Here is an 18,541-nt window from a genome sequence, read left to right as displayed (position 1 = left end):
AAATATTTTAATGTCATAAAGACACAAATTACAAATTAACTGATTTACATCTGTAAAACTTTAAATTTATGTTCATATAAAATATATACATACAAACATAAAATCAGTGACTAAAATATTACTGAGAAGCTATTTCTCAGTAGCTGTGAAAAACAGTTGGTAAAAGTTACTCTCAAATCAGCTTTTCTCTCTAGCGATTTTTGCTATTATTTAACTGATATACATATAGCAATACATGACGTAAACTTTACAGTTTCAACGTCGAACGTTCTAGCATCTTGATCCTTGAGTGTTGTATGGTTTACTATTCCTCATAACAAAAACGTGCATATGTTATTGTTGTTTTTTATAATACTCGAAAGTATGAGCTTAATGGTAACTACATATGTAATAACCTTGATAGGACGGTGGTAAGTTTACGGACTTACAACACTAAAGTTCAAGGTTCGATTCCATGCGGTGAGCACTGCAGATAGTCTAATGTGGCCTTTCCTTAGAAAAAACAAACAAACGTTTATACTAATATACTCAGAACTTCAGGTAAAATATCCTACAAGGTGCATTTATTTTCAGGAAATTCAAATGAACGTGTTTCGACTTTTGCAGTTTGTCTGTTTTTATTGCTTTTAATATAATTAATAAAAAAACATTATAGCTTTGGACTCTCCAGAGACGATAGAAGTGTTGTGTTTTCTGAGAGTAACAGTGAAGTTGTGTATTTGTACAAGGAAGTGACAATTTTAGAGAATGTATGTGTGTGCGTGTGTGTGTGTAATTGAAAATCTACTTTAAGGGGCTAGACACGCACAGCGACAGTAAAATATTACTCAGAGTATTCTCACACATGTGAAGAACTACTCTCCTCAGCAGTACGCACAATGTTCGTAAATCATGACATCTGGTAACTTAATAATACGTAAAATGCATAATAATGATAAATATGCTGAATTTGATTTACTATCTTTTTTTCTTTTAATTATACTATGATGAAAGTTTAAATCTTTAACTTAGAACAGTGTGGAATCATCACATTACATATGTTAAGAAAGAAGAAAGTGACACAAGTGCATGTGTTTTTTATATAGTTCGTTAAAATCTAAATTTCATTTACTTGAAACTATATTCTTAATTATTGTTATTATGAATAAGAGCTTTTTATAGCTTATTACATGTTTATTATCAAGATGAACAAAATAACTTGAAATGTTTTGTTAACTATGTAATAAAACATAACTAAGTAAGTTAGTTAGTTGAGTAGACACTTAGATACAAAGTAAGTAGAAGGAAAAAAATTCCAGTTTGTGTTACATCTAAATCTATGACTGAGTAATCGAGGTATTCTAAATAACGCTTAGATTAAATCTTTAACGATAAAATTACTTATATTGTTATTATGTTATTTTATAATCGTTTATTTCAAAATGATAACTTTGTTGTTAAATTTTAAAAAGGGATGCGTCTTTGATCATACGAGGAGAAATAACTAACACGTCTTTCAACAATGTTAAAAACAACATCATCTTTCTACTTTCTTTTCGAAGGATATCATTTGGTATCATCATGCAAGAAGAAGAACTGACATCTCCCCTTCATCTAGCAGTAGAGAGAGGAGATTTAGATGATGTGATAAGGTTGATCCAAAATGGTTCTGAGATAGATGCAGAAGACAACAACGGTAAAACACCTTTATTTTATGCTGTGATGTCAGATGAACTACAAATTGTAAAAACACTGTTGGAAATGGGTGCAAATACATCTTCAGTGGACGAGAGCCGGAAAAATCTCATGCACGTAGCAGTCGAAAAAGGAAATCTTGATATGATTGATATATTGTATCAACATAGGGCAGAGTACAATGGTCGAGATAGAAGGGGATCCACTGTTTTACATGCAGCTGTGATAACTGGCAAACCGAAAGTGATGGAAGCAATTTTAAATAAAGCGGCCACTAACGGACATAGAGGATTTTTAAACTTGGGCAATAAGACTGGTCAAACTGCTCTACACGTTGCTGTAAACCTGGATCAAATAGAAACGATCCGGATGTTGATAACAGGTGGAAGTGATCCAAATACTACTGATTACGGAGATATTACTCCGTTACACGCAGCATTTGACAAAGAAAACGGCGTTAATTTCGATATAATTAATATTTTACTCGACAGTGGAGCTGACGTTAACCTACGTGATCAACAGGGTATGACGTCACTCCACTTAGCAGCCATCCATGGTCATAGTGATGGAATTAGTTTACTTTTAAGGTCTGGAGCTGATCCAAACATACAAGACAATAATGGTTTGTATCTTTTCAATATGCAAATAAAACTTTGGTATTGAAATAAGCATTAATATTTAAAAATATACACAGTTGAAAATTTCTATTCAAAATCGAAAACAAGCTAGCCTATTAGTGCAATAAAAAACTCAATATGTTTCCTTTTAAGCAGTTTTATTAGGAGATAAGTTGAATCTACTGATGACCTTCCTTGTTCTGAAAGATCTGTTTATTGTTAAAAAATATGCACAATGAGTTATCTGTGCTATTCTCATCACAAGAGTTCTCCAATGGCGCAGCGGTATGTTTGCAGGCCGACAAAAGTAAATCCGAGTTTCAATGCAGAGCACAGATAGTCCATTGTGTAGCTTTGTGTTTAATTACAAACAAATAAAGAAACTTATCGCAAGGATTGTTTCTTTGTTTGTTGAATTTTCTGCAAAGCTTGTTGAAGGCTATATACGCAAGCCGCCTCTAATTTTAAAATGATAGACTAGAGGGAAAGCAGCTAGTCAACACCTTCCACCGGCAACTTTTGGGGTCGTTTTCTACAAAAGAATAATAGGACTCATCGTTACAACATAATTATCCCAAAAGTGAGTATATTTGGTGACAGGTTTCGATCCGATCACCTTAACCTCCAGTCCATTCTAGATCACAAGGATGAAACCTCAAAACTTGAAAACATTCTTTATAAAGTGTTTGAAATGTGTCATTATTCATCATAGTTCGTTTTTTAACAGTAGAACACAGTTTTTGTTTTTTTTATTAAATGCATTTTATTAAAGAACCATCGTTCAAACATTTTAGCGACGTAGACATCTTTGAAAGCAAAAACATTGTATTTCGTATTTATGGCAAAGCTACTAAAGCTGTTTGTTTCGACTTTGATTTTGAACCGCTTACTAAAAAGAGGACAGCTAGTCAACAGCAACCTATCAACGTTGTATGAGTGACTGTTACTCTTTTAACACACGCACAGCTTAAACGGAGTAAGTACTTGTTGTATTGCGCAAATCCAAACCCTACTCATCATCATCCGAAATCAAATTTTCTACACATGGTCTATACAGCAATGAATTTTGTATAAGTTCAAGGCAAGTGTACAATTTTTAGGGGTCGCGGGTTCGAATCCTTGTCACACCAAACATGCTTTCCTTTTCAGCCGTGGGGGCATTATGAATTTACGAACAATCCCGTTATTCGTTGGTAAAAAAGTAGCGCAAGAACTGGCGATGTGTGATGATGACTAGTTTTACACTGCTGAATTAAGGACAGCTAACGCAGATCGCCGTCGTGTAGATTTGCACGAAATTCAAAAGCAAACTTTTTTCTCAAACTCCTACAACATTATTAGCGAAATTTCAATTCCAAAATCTATTAAAATGAATCAGAAACATCTTTTTATGATTGTTTAGTACATTTATTACACTATGTAGCCAAGTTTAAAGTGTAATCTAATAAGTCATTTTAGTTCATATTTCATACTAGGGAAAAACTACATAACTTTAGAGAAGTTGAGTTTGTTTGTTTTTAAATTTCACGCAAAGCTACAAGAGGGCTATGTGCGCTAGCTGTCCTTAATTAAGCAGGGTAAGACTAGAGAAAAATCAGTTAGTCATCACCACCCACCGCCAACTCTTGGGCTACTCTTTCACCTACGAACAGTAGGACTGGCCGTCACATTATAAAGCTCCAATGACTGAAAGGTCGAACATGTTTGGTGTAACGGGGATTCGAACCCACGATCCTCGGGTTACGAGTTGAGCGCTTTAAACAACTGATCATGTCTGAGAAGTTTAAAAGCCTTGTAAAATGGAAACATTAATCTATACCGTGCGGTAATGAAACTGTAGTGAAGAAAAGCATTTTTTTTGTTATTTGAAATCTTATGTGATATTAATTTGTATAAGTCACATAATTAAAACCTGTATTTTAAAATTGTTTGCAAAGCTGTCAACATTAACTGGATAACTTATGGCGTAATTACTGAAATGTCATGTAAGAAATAACTTTCAAAGCGCATTTATATCATGCACTCAAATGTATTCTAAAGAAGGCTGGTATGGGTATTAAAACTTTAATTAAAAAAAAGTACTCAAATGTATATATAAAGGCATGCTTTAAAATCAGTTGATTACTTTTAGAGACGGGTAGTCCAAATAGCCCTTACATAGCTTTGCGCGAATATCCAAAAATCAAAACATTTTTCTTTAGTTTGTTTGTTTGTGAACAAGCACAAAGCTACGCAAAGGACTATCTGTGCTCTGCCCTTTATGTGTATCGAAATTCGGTTTCTTGCACTGTAAGTCGCAGACATACCGAAGTTTTTTTAAGTACTTTAAATCTCACATAATCCAAAGCACCTTCTGCTTCTTTTTTACATTGGACATTAGATAAATTAAACCTACAATATAATATTCAAATATTAAACTAATGTATATGCTTATACTGTAATATAGAAACTATTTAAATAATGTCAGTCTTCAATTTCGAGTGAACAGTAGAATTGAGGTTATTTATGTTCAGGTTTTAAAGTTGAGAAAACACCTCAATGTTACATGTTTTGATTTTAGCCTATGTGATAATTAATGTAATATTACCGACTTTCTAATATTTCAGCTATCCAGGTAATCAGTTTTATCAATCAAATTTGTAGAAATAAATAAATAAATATATATATATATACCCTACTTTTAGAACAGTTTCTCTGCAATTTGCAAGATTCAAATTTCAGCGAAAGTTCAACTCTTTCACTGACATTTTTATCAATAAATAGTTTATCCAGCATCAGTTTTATTTTTTAGACACACAATAACAGAATTGTATTTTTTACATTATTTATCTCACTCTTGAAACTAGTCACTTTTAAAAAATGTCTTAATGTTTTTTTGGGATTGACAAAAACTTCCAAACTCCCATGGCAGTGTTTAATATAATGTGTGTCCATGGATGGAAAATATTTTAAAAAATATTAAAACTTTACAATACACACTAGGAACATAGAACAAGGTCAAACCTTCTTCTTAGTTTATTCAAACACTGTAATGAAATTACTATTATCTTAATTCTCTTTCATGAAATTCTTAATTGCTGTGTCGATGATATCTAGATGAATACCTCTGTCAGAAATAATATTTCTTTATGTAATTTACGATCAGAATATAACAATAGGTATATAAAGCTGTTATTTATATATAACACAAATGGTTGATCCCTTGATACCATCGCAGAGAAATATTTTGTGATCTCTAACCTTTGCAATTGCTTAAATAACACTATATAACACAAATTTTGTTTCTGGATAGTATGTTTTATTTCTAAATTGCTTATGTTGTAAAAGTATAGAAAATGGCCATTATTACCTTCAAACTTTGCTTTTGTGACCAAGATAATGAAATTTAGGAAATTAACCTATTTTCTATGTAAAAACAGGCAAATTTGAACATTTTCATTAACATAAAGTCTGAATGGGCCTGGCATGGCCTAGCGCGTAAGGCGTGCGACTCGTAATCCACGGGTTCGCGCCCGCGTCGCGCCAAACATGCTCGCCCTCCCAGCCGTGGGGGTGTTATAATGTGACGGTCAATCCCACTATTCGTTGGTAAAAGAGTAGCCCAATAGTTGGCGGTGGGTGGTGATGACTAGCTGCCTTCCCTTCTAGTCTTACACTGCTAAATTAGGGACGGCTCGGTGCAGTGGACAAACAACCTGCTCACTTAAATACTTGCTGAAGAATCCGCAAGCGATTGCGGCCCTATGTTCCTAGATGGAACCTAATGGTGATAACTAACTAACTAACTAAGGTCTGAATAAAATAACATATGAATCAAAATTTACATGTATTTATGTTAAAGTTATACAAAAGTGAACAAAAATGTTTAGAAGCGAGTAGTTTTGAGATTTGCGACTGTAATGTAAATCAACTTCACGTACATTTTATAAGCCCCCAAACATAATCTCCCATTATGTTTTCGTTATACGCTCCTTAGTAGCGGCGTTCAAAGTTCAGTATATCTTTGGCGGAAGCGCTCGCTAAGCTCCTTTTAGTATGCTCCCATGTCCTCCTTGAACTTATTAAGTTGAGTGTCAAAAATATAGACTTTCAGGAACATCCTGCAGCTCATGTTGCCGTAGTTTTTCACCAGAGCCTCAACCAGTTCCACATAATTTTCAGCCTTGTGATTGCCCAAAAGCCCAGAACCACTGCGACAAAGTTGCTCTAAGCTTTTTTTTCTCCTTAGTTAGCTTCTTGGAGAATTCTGTGCACTCCAGGATCTTCTTTATTTGTAGTCCAACGAAGACACCATCTTTGACCTTTGCCTCAGACAGCTTAGGAAAGAAGTCTCGAAGGTACTTGAAGGATGCAGATTCCTTATCAAGAGCTGTGACAAATTGTTTCATAAGACCCATTTTTATGTTCAATGGTGGGAACAACACCTTCTGGAGGTCCACTAGTGGCTCACACTTGATATTGTGCTTCCCTACAGAGAACTCTGTCCGTTGTGGCTAGTGCTTTCTGTTGTAGTGTATGTGGTGTCCCTGCTGTCCCAAAGGCAAAGATAACAGGAAAACTTAGTAAAGCCTCCTCGGAGACACGTCAAGAATGCCACCATTTTGAAGTATCCGATAACTTCCCAGCAATTCTCGTCATAATTCAAGGCAGATGCTGCCACAGAGTACTTTTTTGCTCTTGTCATTATAAATTGGCCACATACATAGCAGAATACATCCGGAGGATGCTTGCAGCTTCTTGATGCCATCTCTGATAAAATCAGATAGATTTATGTGCTCACTTAGGCAGCTAGAACTAAACTGAAGTGGTGAGTTGTGAGCCCCTGTATATATATTACTATGGAAAGTTCTAGAAAATTATAAAAGGTTCTTGAAAATTTTCTTAAGTTCTACAACATTCTAGAAAATTCTTGTAAGTTCTACAACATTCTAGAAAGTTCTTGAATATTCTTGTAAGTTCGAGAAAATTCTCTATCAGCTACTCAGCACTGAATGTATCTTGAATTTTCTAGATAATGAGTAAATTTTAAAATTTCATCACTTAGCTCACAAAAGCAAAGTTTGAAGAGAAAAATATATCTTTTTCATTTACTTTAAGCTTAAGCAATTAAGAAATAACACTTTCTGCCCAGTAACAAGAAAAAGTAAAACATTTTGTTACATAGTTTAATACGCCAAAAGATAGTGTAATACGCTATCTTCTACTTCATTAGTGTGTATAGTAAAAGCATTTAAGTTATTTAGATAATCAGAAAAATTTGCTAAAAATAGTCTACTTATTATATCACCATAACAAAAAAAAAATGTTTTCAAACACCTAATCCAAATCTTTCGTCTCAAATTAAAATTTAGTTCAGGCATGAATTTCAAATTCATGTTTTAAAAATCGCACAATCGCACAATCCTATTCGTAATAGAGAGTACACAGCTAATTCTTCATCGTGTCTGTAATGTTTATTATTAATGTGAGAGGATTTGGATTTTTACACAACTTTTGAGTAGATTGATAATATATATAGTTTCAAGTGGTGAAATTTTATTTTAGGTAATAATCATTTTAATTTTTCATAATAGTTTCTCTTCCTTAAAGACAGATGACAGCACATTTATTTGTTTTTAACGAACAAGTAACTTAACTGCCGCTAAAATTTACAAAATATCTAAATTACAAAAGAAATATCTAATGTAAAATTTAATGTACAGAAGAGCTTGATTTTTAAATAACTGTTAAATTTTCAAATACTATATTAGTGTCTACGTTTATTTTATTATACCATTTTTGTTTAATCTGGAAACAAAACCTATATAAAGGTTTTCTTTTGATCATATCATTAAGGGCCATATGGGTGGAATGGGATGAAATAAAATGGTACCCGATGAGCTAAGCGCTTTTTTTGTATGAGTGGAAACGTAATTCAAACTTAGGATCCGTGTTTTGTCCTCTTTATTGATCAAGAAGGTTTAGGCTTCAAAACGTTCTTTTTTCCCTAAAATGGATTCACTGCTCTGCAGTACTATCCATGAAGAACCATCCTATGTTAATTGGCCTCCCTATTCAATCAAATATCGGACTTGATTTAGTACTTTAATTGTCAGTAGGATCTACTTCATGCATCAAAACAGTAAGTTTAGCTTCAGAAAATCAAAAATATTTAAGAGTTTATTTATCAATAGATAGCAATAAAATATTATTATTATTCCATTATTATCATATAATACTTTAAGCAAAATGTTTTTTAGACAAGATGATATTTCAACTAGCATATAGTTGATTAAATTATTTAGAAGGAATTCCATAAGCTAGCTAGTGAATTCAACGTATAATAGCTTATTCTAGTGTTTAAGTTATTTTTCTATTGTAACATTTAAAAAACGTAATTTGGAAAGACAATTTTACTTTGGTTTATGACTTATGCCGTGTGTAACACGAATCCTCAGTTAAATTCGTAATTGAATTACCCTTAAACACAATGTAAGCATGGCGCACTTTGGTAAAATTATCTTGTTGTTGTTGCTTTCAGGAATGACAGCACTTCACCATGCTGCTAAGAATGGCAGGGAAAATGCAGTTAAAGTTCTCATCTCCGGTGGAAGTAACCTAAAATCACGAGATCGCCGGAATATGACCCCAATGCATTTTGGGATACGATCTGGTAAGACATCTGTTGTCGAATTATTTCTATCTAGTGGTTCAGACTTGTCTTATCTTCGTGATGGGAGGAATTATCTACAATTCACTCTGCACGAAAGAAAACTGGAAGTGTTAAAAACGTTATTATCTTTAGTACCAACTGTACTAACATCAGAAGAAACAGGTGAAACCATTGTACATTATGCTGCAACACTTGGGGATTGTAAAGCGTTGGAAGTTCTAGTTGCCAGTGGAATAGACGTAAACATTAGAGATCGCGAAGGAGGAACAGCTCTCCATTATGCCACGGCGCATGCGCAGGAAGCAGTTGCTGACTGGTTGATAAAAAACGGTATAGATATCGATGCTAAAGACAAGAATGGTGTTTCTGCTTTACATGCCGCAGTTCGTTGGGGAAATGAACACATTGTGCGGTTATTAGTTAAAAGAAAGGCAAACATAGAGATAGCAGACAAACTAGGACGTACACCTTTACACTACGCAGCCAGGAAACACAATTCTATGAGCTATGCCTTTACATTAATAAATAAAGGAGCCAATTTGGAAGCGGAAGACGACTTCGGAATGACACCATTGCATCTTGCTGTACGATCTGGCAACGAAAGCTTAGTGAGGATTCTGGTCAATAATGGAGCTAAATTAGACGCAATTGACCAAAATAAAATGAAACCCCTAGACCACGCCATTGAAAAAAAATACATTTGCATTTCTGAATTTCTGGAAAATGGTGGTAAAACTATTGTGAAATGAGAATACACACTTGTTAAATGGACACGTCTTGAAGGCACAGAGTTTATTGCTGTGTTGGAATAGATCTCTGGAACAAAATTATATCAGAACTTTTATTGAAACTTAGATTAATAGAAATTTGAAATACTACATTTGGAAATAATATTTTGGATATTCCTCTAAATGAAATACTACATAGAAAATAAATGTTTTGTATTGATAAATAAAATTCTTGAGATCGTTAATCATAAGATCTAATACCTTGTTTATGATTACAAAAACAAAATAGTGTATAGAGTATTCTTGAACCAACCAGGATTATAACTTAGGTGATTGTCTTAAGTCATAATGCTGTATTTGATTTAAGTTGAAATTTCAGTTCAATTCTCTTAGAGCACAACAAAAATAGAATGTACAACTTTGTGCTAATGAAAACAGTAACTATAACAATATTTCATCTAAAATATTTTGCTATATGTTTTTTAAAAGTTAGATGAAACGTTCTCTAATCTAAGAACTATTATCTTCTTTTCTAAGTGTTAACAACTATTCTATGATTTTTTTCATTGTTGACAATATTGCAGAAACATTTGTAGTAGCGATCTCGTGAAAGATTGGGTAGCATCTTCAAGAAGTGTATTAAACATAAGTGAGAAAAGGTTGATTGTTTTTAAGCTTTGCTTCTGCTTTTAAGAAATTAGGCTTCACTCCAACCAAAATATCATAATTTTCTTGTCGATATACAAGTTTTTTTATTCTAAAAATACACAATAATGATGAGAGTGAAGGTCATTTTTGAATCTGATTGAACTGTACTAATGATAATTGTACCTAAAATGGAAAACAAAGATATATCAAGACAAGAATTGTGAAGACGTTGATTGAATGCCTCCGTTAACTGGTATCTTTTAAAGAGGTTTGTTCCAATCAAGTTTAATATTTTCCAACTCTTCCGTCATTATTTACATTAAGGATTTGAGAGATATTAAAACGCATTCGAAGCTTTAACACAATAATTTATTTGTAGTTCGCATAATATTCGCCCTTTGTACACTTTAAAATACATACTTTTATATTTGTTAACAAGTCATTTAATTCAAATTATTCTTCAGGTTGTCTAAATAAATATGTTGTCGGAACTGAGCCATTGGATTCTCAAACACGGTATTAAAAATTGTAGTCGTAGTAATATAACATTTTTTTCATAATACAGTATTCTTAAGCCACGTTCATTCTTCTACACAAATCTACTTGCTTTGTATATAAGACCAGTTTTTGTTTGTCATGAAGTATAATTTCAAAATGATAAAGACTTTTGCTAGTCACTTTTAAAATGGCCCGGCATAGCCAAGTGGTTAGGGCACTCGACTCGTAATCTGAAGGTCGCGGGTTTGAATTCCCGTCGCCCTAAACATGCTCGCCCTCTCAGCTGTCAAAATGTTACTCCTACTATTCGTTGATGAAAGAGTAGCTCAAGAGTTGGCAGTAGGTGGTGATGACTAGTTGCCTTCCTTCTAATCTTACACTGGTAAATTAGAGACGGCTAGCGCAGATAGCCCTCGAGTAGCTTTGCACAAAAATTCAAATGAAGAACAAACAGGAACAAAGGCGAAAGTATGATCCACGTCAAGTCGGTGACAAACTTTATTATGAAAGGAGAACGAAAATATCACCCATGCTAAATTATTAAAAACTTTTTCTAACATCTTTTTATTCCAGTTTTTTTTAACTAAACACTTGACACAAATACTGAACGATGAAAAACATAAAAGTCCGCATCTACCTTACTGTATATATATATATATATATACACGCACAAAGCAAGACACAGTAAGTTTGAATATAAAATTATATTTGTTCGGAAATTATATAACCTACTGTTTTTCCAGTCAGTACAGTCGTGTAGCATGTTGAACACGCTTATAAAACAAGAGCATAGATGTTGTTTCTAAGTGCTAAGTTTTATTTAAACTTAAGATCGAAGACTCGGACCCTGTCGACGCCTTTAAAAAATCAGTCAAAAATTGATGCAAACCTATACTTCGGAATTATTAGGAAAAAGCCTTTCTTAAAACAAAGTGAATATATCAATATATCAATTACCTGTAGGAAAGAGAAAGAGTATTTCTCAGACAAAGAAAAACACGTGTGTCTGTAATCACGTGGTCATTGTATGTTTTAATATTTCATCCAAAGTCATCAACATGTAGCATGTTTGGTCTGTTATATGTAGTGGATCATGTGCAGTATATCATGGGAAAGAATTTTTTTATTTCATTTGTGTGTTGTGAGTTTTATGTGAAATAGCTTTGGTTTTTCTTTGACGGTCGTTTACGCTAGTAACAAATAATGAGAAAATTAAAAATGGCTGTTACCGCCAGCTTCCTTCCTGTGATCGGTGATTCGGAACTAGTTAAGGTGAAAAATATGTGGAATGCATACTGACAAACGTGCTATGATGGGACCTTATAACTGGATATGTATAAACTGTATTAAAATCCCATAGCTTTTAAGCCAAATCACAACCGACGATGAAGAAATAAGCTCAGCCATCAAGTTCACACTTTCAACTGAAGATACTAATGACATCATATGATGAGTCAATACGATGACAAAATGTAAACATGGGTAGCAATAGCCTTATGGAAATAACTTTTGTGGAAATGGTTTTTAGTGAAGAGGGAGTTAAACACAAAGCTACACAATTGTATTTCTGTACTCTGCCCACCACGGGTATCGAAACCCGGTTTCTAGCACTGCAAGTCCGCAGGCACACGCTTTGTTACTGGAGACGTGACTGTAGGTTTTGGGATACCGAGGCATCTAGTGAGACAGTTACTGCTGGTATTGACTGTGCTTTGTTTATCGTTTTGTTAGCAAATTTTTTGTCGTGTTCATAAGGTCATGATTTACCTTCTCATACTTGAAAGCAGAGTAAGTTTGATATCTGACTGCTGCTAGCTACACATTCTTCACTTAAAGGAAGAAATGCTAGAAAGCTTGATTTGTATTTAGTTTTCAGTCTGCTCTACTGATTGGACAAGTGTCGGAGAATATGACCTATGTTTGGTGGCTTTAGTCTCAGATGGAAGAATAAAAATTAAGTGGTTTTAATTGAATTGATGCTATTGTTCCACGCTTTTTTGTTCATATGGAAATACCTTACTAAGTTAGCGGCCTTCGATGTTCAAACGTCGTGCAAAAATAGAAATACAAATGAAAAATAATTGTAGTAAACCACGTTGTTGGAATTGTCCTGAGTTTATTTCAAGACTGTCACTGATAACTTGATGTCATAAGTAACAGTTTCAAAAACATCTTAAAATTTTTACCACAGAAATGTTTTAAGTTTTCTTTTCGAAAAGTTTTAAATCTTCAAAAACGTATTCTGGTTAGAATTAATAACGGGAATATAAAATCAATCTCATTATATTTATTATAATTTGTAAATAATAAAACATTAATTAATATACAAATCTCGACTTAGGCAAAAATAATTAAACCAAAAAATCGTAAAACATGGTCTAAATTTGTTAACATGTATTTTATGGCAAGCTGAAAATGTCAAATAATCTTACAAACTTCACTAAGCTTTAGCTACAAACAACATAGTATGAATTAATCATGTAAAATGGTTTTTCCACAGTTATTATAATCTGTAAAGTGAGGTGTTCAAAGAATTTCGCAATTACTTTTTGTAAAAAAACTTATTTATTATTACTATTCCTCTAGTTTGGAATGAAATACTACTATTATAACATTTGGTTGCACGAGATGGCATTACTTTAGATAGAAAAAAAAAAGCAGTCTTGTATTTGGGTTACGTTTTTTTTTTAATTTTAATATCCGTACTCTTTCCTATATTCTCTAAATATATTATTTTTTTATACTTTTCTACCTTATACCTATAATGATACAAACCCTATTACCTGAACGCTTTCTAAAGGTGGACGTTTCTTTTTCAAGAGCAAACTGGGAATGTTGGTTAAAAAACGAAAAACAAAAAATTCTGTGGCAGGTATTTAGTTTTAAAGGAAAATGAACTTCCCAACTGGGGTGTTCAGGGATATATATATCCCCATTCGCCCCGCTCGTGATAGAATTTTGATGTGTGCATTGGAAGTTTGAATTAAATTCTTCTAATTTTTTTTTCCCCCTATCAGATGAGAATGTTGGTTGTTAACGAATGAATGTATATAAAGGGAGTTCAGTGACGTCATGAAGTTATCTTACCTTCCAGGAAATGTTTAATATATTTCTTCATGTACTACTAGATGTTTCACTCACCGACCAAGTATAGCCGGCAACGAGAGCATTGTGTAAAACAGTGTCAGTGACTTCTTTTTTTTTTTTTTTTAGAAATGGTTAAAAATAAGTAAATAAAACTATACCTAAGTGTTTGAGTGTAATAAAGGTTGTACCTGGAAACTAATTGAGGAAGAGATGTTAAATTATTTGGTTTATACAATGAGATATGGAAAGTTATCTTACATAATTAGTAGGTTTGAGAAAAATTGTGGTTCACACTACATGAAAGAAATAAGCAAATAATGAAAATTATTTTTCTGAAAGCAACGGAACCAATGACCGAAAATCACTAATTTCAGGGTCTAGAAGGTTTAACAGTGTTTAGAATAGCGATTTAATAAGCTTTTTTTATTTCTCTATCACGATTAGTTTTGAATTCTGTTTCAGTTCCGATGAGAGAAACATTGTTAAAACAGAAAGATATTTTTTGGCATTCACAGAAGGTTTATAGTTGTAAAAACATTTTCTAAGAGTACTTTGTGTATGTCCTAAAAATGCTATTACCAAAATATAGAGCATACACAAACAGCTAACTATGTTTCTCTAGCTTAGGTTCACAGTTATTATCACATCATGCTAATGTCTATTCTCGTAGTTATTTGTTTTGTCTATCCATTGGTAATTTTTATACTTTTTTTACCCACACCTCATTGATGCAAAAAAGGCAAAAAAATGTTGAAATATGCCAGCCTACGGGTTATATGAAACAATAAACTTACATACATAAATTTCTTTGGCTTCAGCCTTTTAAATGTAATCGATACTAGATATCATGGCAGAATTTCTTCCTATTTTGGGTAATTTCAGACTCATTTGTGCAGTTTCTCAAGTTTACTGTTACCTCTCTTTTCTCATAATCATCTGGAACCACAATCTTCCTCTGTATTGTATTTTGCTTCTGTTAACTATACTTTTCTCATATTTCTCTGCACAGGTTATCCAGTGGGAGGACATCATATTCTTATTCATACATGGACTATCTCTGTTTGTCCGACTACTAAACGAGCATACCTCGACCATTGAGTTGCTGATTAGATCTTTATTCTCCTTATGTTGATATAATCTTACAGATCACTTACTTCATTTGTTACCTTCCTCACCAAGAACATCTCATTAGCCGGTTCTCTCCATATACCAACTCTTTCATATACACCATATAAGTCACTTTACTACGCAGAGCTGGGGACCTTTTATGTCATGCTTCATTTTTAACGTATAACTATCAACATTCCCATGACCTACTCTTTCCGGTGCGATACAATGGTCTCCAATGAACCACCCATAGATATATTAAAATTATCAAGATATCTGGTACCAAACTTGATATAATATGAAATGGCCCGGCATGGCCAAACATGCTCGCCCTACCAGCCGTGGGGGCGTTATAATGTGACAGTCAATCCCACTATTCGTTGGTAAAAGAGTAGCCCAAAGTTGGCGGTGAGTGGTGATGACTAGCTGCCTTCCCTCTAGTCTTACACTGCTAAATTAGGGACGGCTAGCACAGATAGCCCTCGAGTAGCTTTGTGCGAAATTCCAAAACAAAACATAATATGAAATATTAGTGGACTTCTACACTTTTATTGGAATCGTTATAAACTGCTTACTGTTTGGAAATTCTCTTACATACTACATAAGGTATCATGGTGAGTGACTCTGTGCCTACATTGTCATTTGTTAAAGCTAATATTTTTGGCTTCCTTCCTTAAAAATTAATTCCAAAAACAGGACCATCATCCTTTTGACTACAGCAACATTTCAAGCATTGTTAATTTGACAGTCACCTCGCTCTCTGCTTTCACTTCTAGTTCTACTCATGTTCTAGACAATGGCTATTTATCTGCTCCCCTATCGGTATCAGATGCCCAACACATGTTGTAAAACCGGCAAAATGTTGCTTCTGGTTCAGCTCGGATCATTTACCACCATCTTTGGCATGGTCCTTTCTGGTTCTTTCATCCCCTTGTTCCATTTTATACTTTTTTCTCGACTCCTAGAAGTTTTCCATAACAATTTATTTTTATAAAACTTAGTGAGTCTGTAACTAAGGAGGGTTCTTACCATCCTATTAGTCTTACTAGTATTCTTAGCCAATACCTTGAGCATATTCTGGTTTCTAAGCTCAACAAATTGATTGATGACAACAGGACTTCAACATCTCTCCATCATGGACCAAGTTATAAAATCATCTCACTCTACTGTCAATAATTTTAATACCGGTAAGTTCTCCTGCATGTTACTACTTGATTTACAACGTGCCTGTGATTCCTACTGTTACGTCTTATCATTTTTCTGTGATCAGCCTTTAGTTATTTCTATTGATGAGATTTACTCTTGTCCATTTGCTCTTTTTACTGGTGTTACACAAGCATCTGTTCTCCCCCTTCTATTGTACATTCTCTGTGTTGCTGATATACTTCAATCTAAGTCTTTCCTTAAAATATACAAGTATGCTAAGTACACTGCTTTGCTTGGCTAACTAGGGTTCTTCGTCAGCTTTCAATACATTTGACTTGATGTCGCCGATGGCATCTCAACCTAAAAGCACCCAAAAACCAAGGTACGTTCTTTAATTCTAAACGACGAAAATATCGCACATGCCGTGGCTCATCATTATTTATCGTCAGTATTGACAATATCTCCATTTAGCCTCAATTACATATCTCGATGTCTTCTTATATTAGCATGTTATTATGAAGATCTAGCTGTCCACTCTTACTCTGTTAAGGTTAATCGCTATCTTATTCTGTTCTAGTCTCAAACATAGACTTTATGGAGTTTTAATCTACTTCTTTTATTGTCCACATAGAAGATTTTAATTCGTTTATGTCTCAAGTGTATCCATTCTGCCTAAATTTCTGCTTTTCCTGCTTTTTATTGATTTTGAACTACCTTGCCCCACGGATTTTCTTCAATATTCCATTACCTAGTTTCCTACTCGGGAGTTTGTACGCCAGTATCAATTTTCCACACGTCCTGTTAAACTCGCGTCAATTTCAAGTTACCAAGTGATTTCCTGCACATAGTTTTATATTCTTATATTTTCTTACACTCTTCACTGAAGGTTTTAGTGTCTGCTGATTTTCTCTTAAACTTGTATCTCATGTCACTTACACCGAACAATTTCAATCATGACATTATCCATATGTCTCACGTCCCCACATCTATCTATCCGCTTTTATAATCTACTTGGGTTTCCATTATTGCAACTTTCAGCCACACCTCCCTCAAAAAGTATTTCCAAACAGATCACTTAAAATAGTTAAATATGTCAACATAACGTTTTTCAGTGACTCTAATCCATTTCACTTTTCATTTACTTCACAGATCGCTATATTTAAAGATCCTGTTTTACCTACCGTATCTGTTTACGTTTTTATTTTGTATTTTAATTTTCGGTTATTGTTTCCAGCTCTTGTCCGAAGAGAGATCTGCCCGCCACCCAGAGCTGGAATGAAAGGATACACGAAGAAATTTCGTTAATATTTTCAAACAAACTGTTGGTGTGAACGTGATATGTAATCACTATGATAAAAACCTATACACTGGATAGGAATTTTTAAAATACTTTTATTTATTTATTATATCTTTAATATGTTGACCCCAAGCTTCATTGCTGAATCTTGAATAGACGAAATTGCAGTTTACAACGGAGGCACAGCGATACATCTGTGGACTTACAACACTAGAAACTTTGTTTCGATACCCGTGGTGGGAAGAGCATAGATAGCCATTGTGTTGCTTTGTGCTTTACTTCAAAAACAAAAATAAACAAACCTTTACATCATAGATTACATTTTCTATTTTACCGTTGGTGAAAAGAAACTAAATCTGTAATAAAGTCATATGGAAAACCTACAGCCAAAAAACAACAGCAACATAATTCTGTAAACATAAATCATATAAGTGCCTAAAATACATTTACATATAAAGACTAAGAATATAAATGTTCCCCTGGTGGAACAGCGACAAATCTACGCTACTTACAACGTTAACATCTGGGATTCGATTCCACACGATAAACACAGCAAATAGACCAATGTAACCTATTCGCGAAACAAATTAAGCATAAAACTGATACCCAAAGCACAAAAGATTTTGAAAATCATCTAAGTTTTGTTTTTCCTTTACCTCTGGTTTTGTGTTTAGACTACGTATTACAAAAAATTGCTTACTAAGAAGAACTTACAGCAATACAAGAATTATTATTAGATTAGCAGTAGATTTTTATTACAAAAGAGCTTGTTATGCTTTAACCTTCAAAATATAGCGATTTATTTTTCCGTTAAGATAAGTCGACAACCTATTTAATAATTTCTAATACAATGATAGGAAAATTTTCAATTGGATGAAGAAAAATTGCAATTCAGTAAAATTTAATATATTTTATTAAATCTTACTATAGTGATTTGTTTGTAATTAAACATAAAGCTATACAATGGGCTATCTTTGCTCTGCCCACCGTGGGTATCGAAACTTGGGTTTATTATAATGGTTATAGTGTGTATGTCAGTATCTATGTATGTAACAAAAACCCTTGCGCAATTTATTGAATGGCAACA

General features: G+C 33.6%; 1 protein-coding gene across 2 annotated transcripts in view; it reads left to right on the top strand.

Moving 5' to 3' along the window:
- LOC143229355 (uncharacterized) overlaps positions 1-10,537 on the top strand; it is a 29,043-nt gene extending 18,506 nt beyond the window's left edge. For both annotated transcript variants that reach the window (XM_076461573.1, XM_076461574.1), the window contains 2 exons: positions 1,542-2,296; positions 8,812-10,537. In XM_076461573.1, coding sequence (XP_076317688.1) covers positions 1,561-2,296; positions 8,812-9,692 — 1,617 coding nt within the window. In that variant the 5' untranslated portion in view covers positions 1,542-1,560 and the 3' untranslated portion in view covers positions 9,693-10,537. The remainder of the gene's footprint in view (positions 1-1,541; positions 2,297-8,811) is intronic.
- Positions 10,538-18,541: the final 8,004 nt, after the last annotated feature.

The sequence above is a fragment of the Tachypleus tridentatus genome, chromosome 10 (assembly GCF_004210375.1).
Source record: "Tachypleus tridentatus isolate NWPU-2018 chromosome 10, ASM421037v1, whole genome shotgun sequence".
Lineage (NCBI taxonomy): Eukaryota > Metazoa > Arthropoda > Merostomata > Xiphosura > Limulidae > Tachypleus > Tachypleus tridentatus.
Note: the sequence above shows the minus strand (reverse complement) of the source record. Positions and strands in the feature narration are given on the sequence as shown.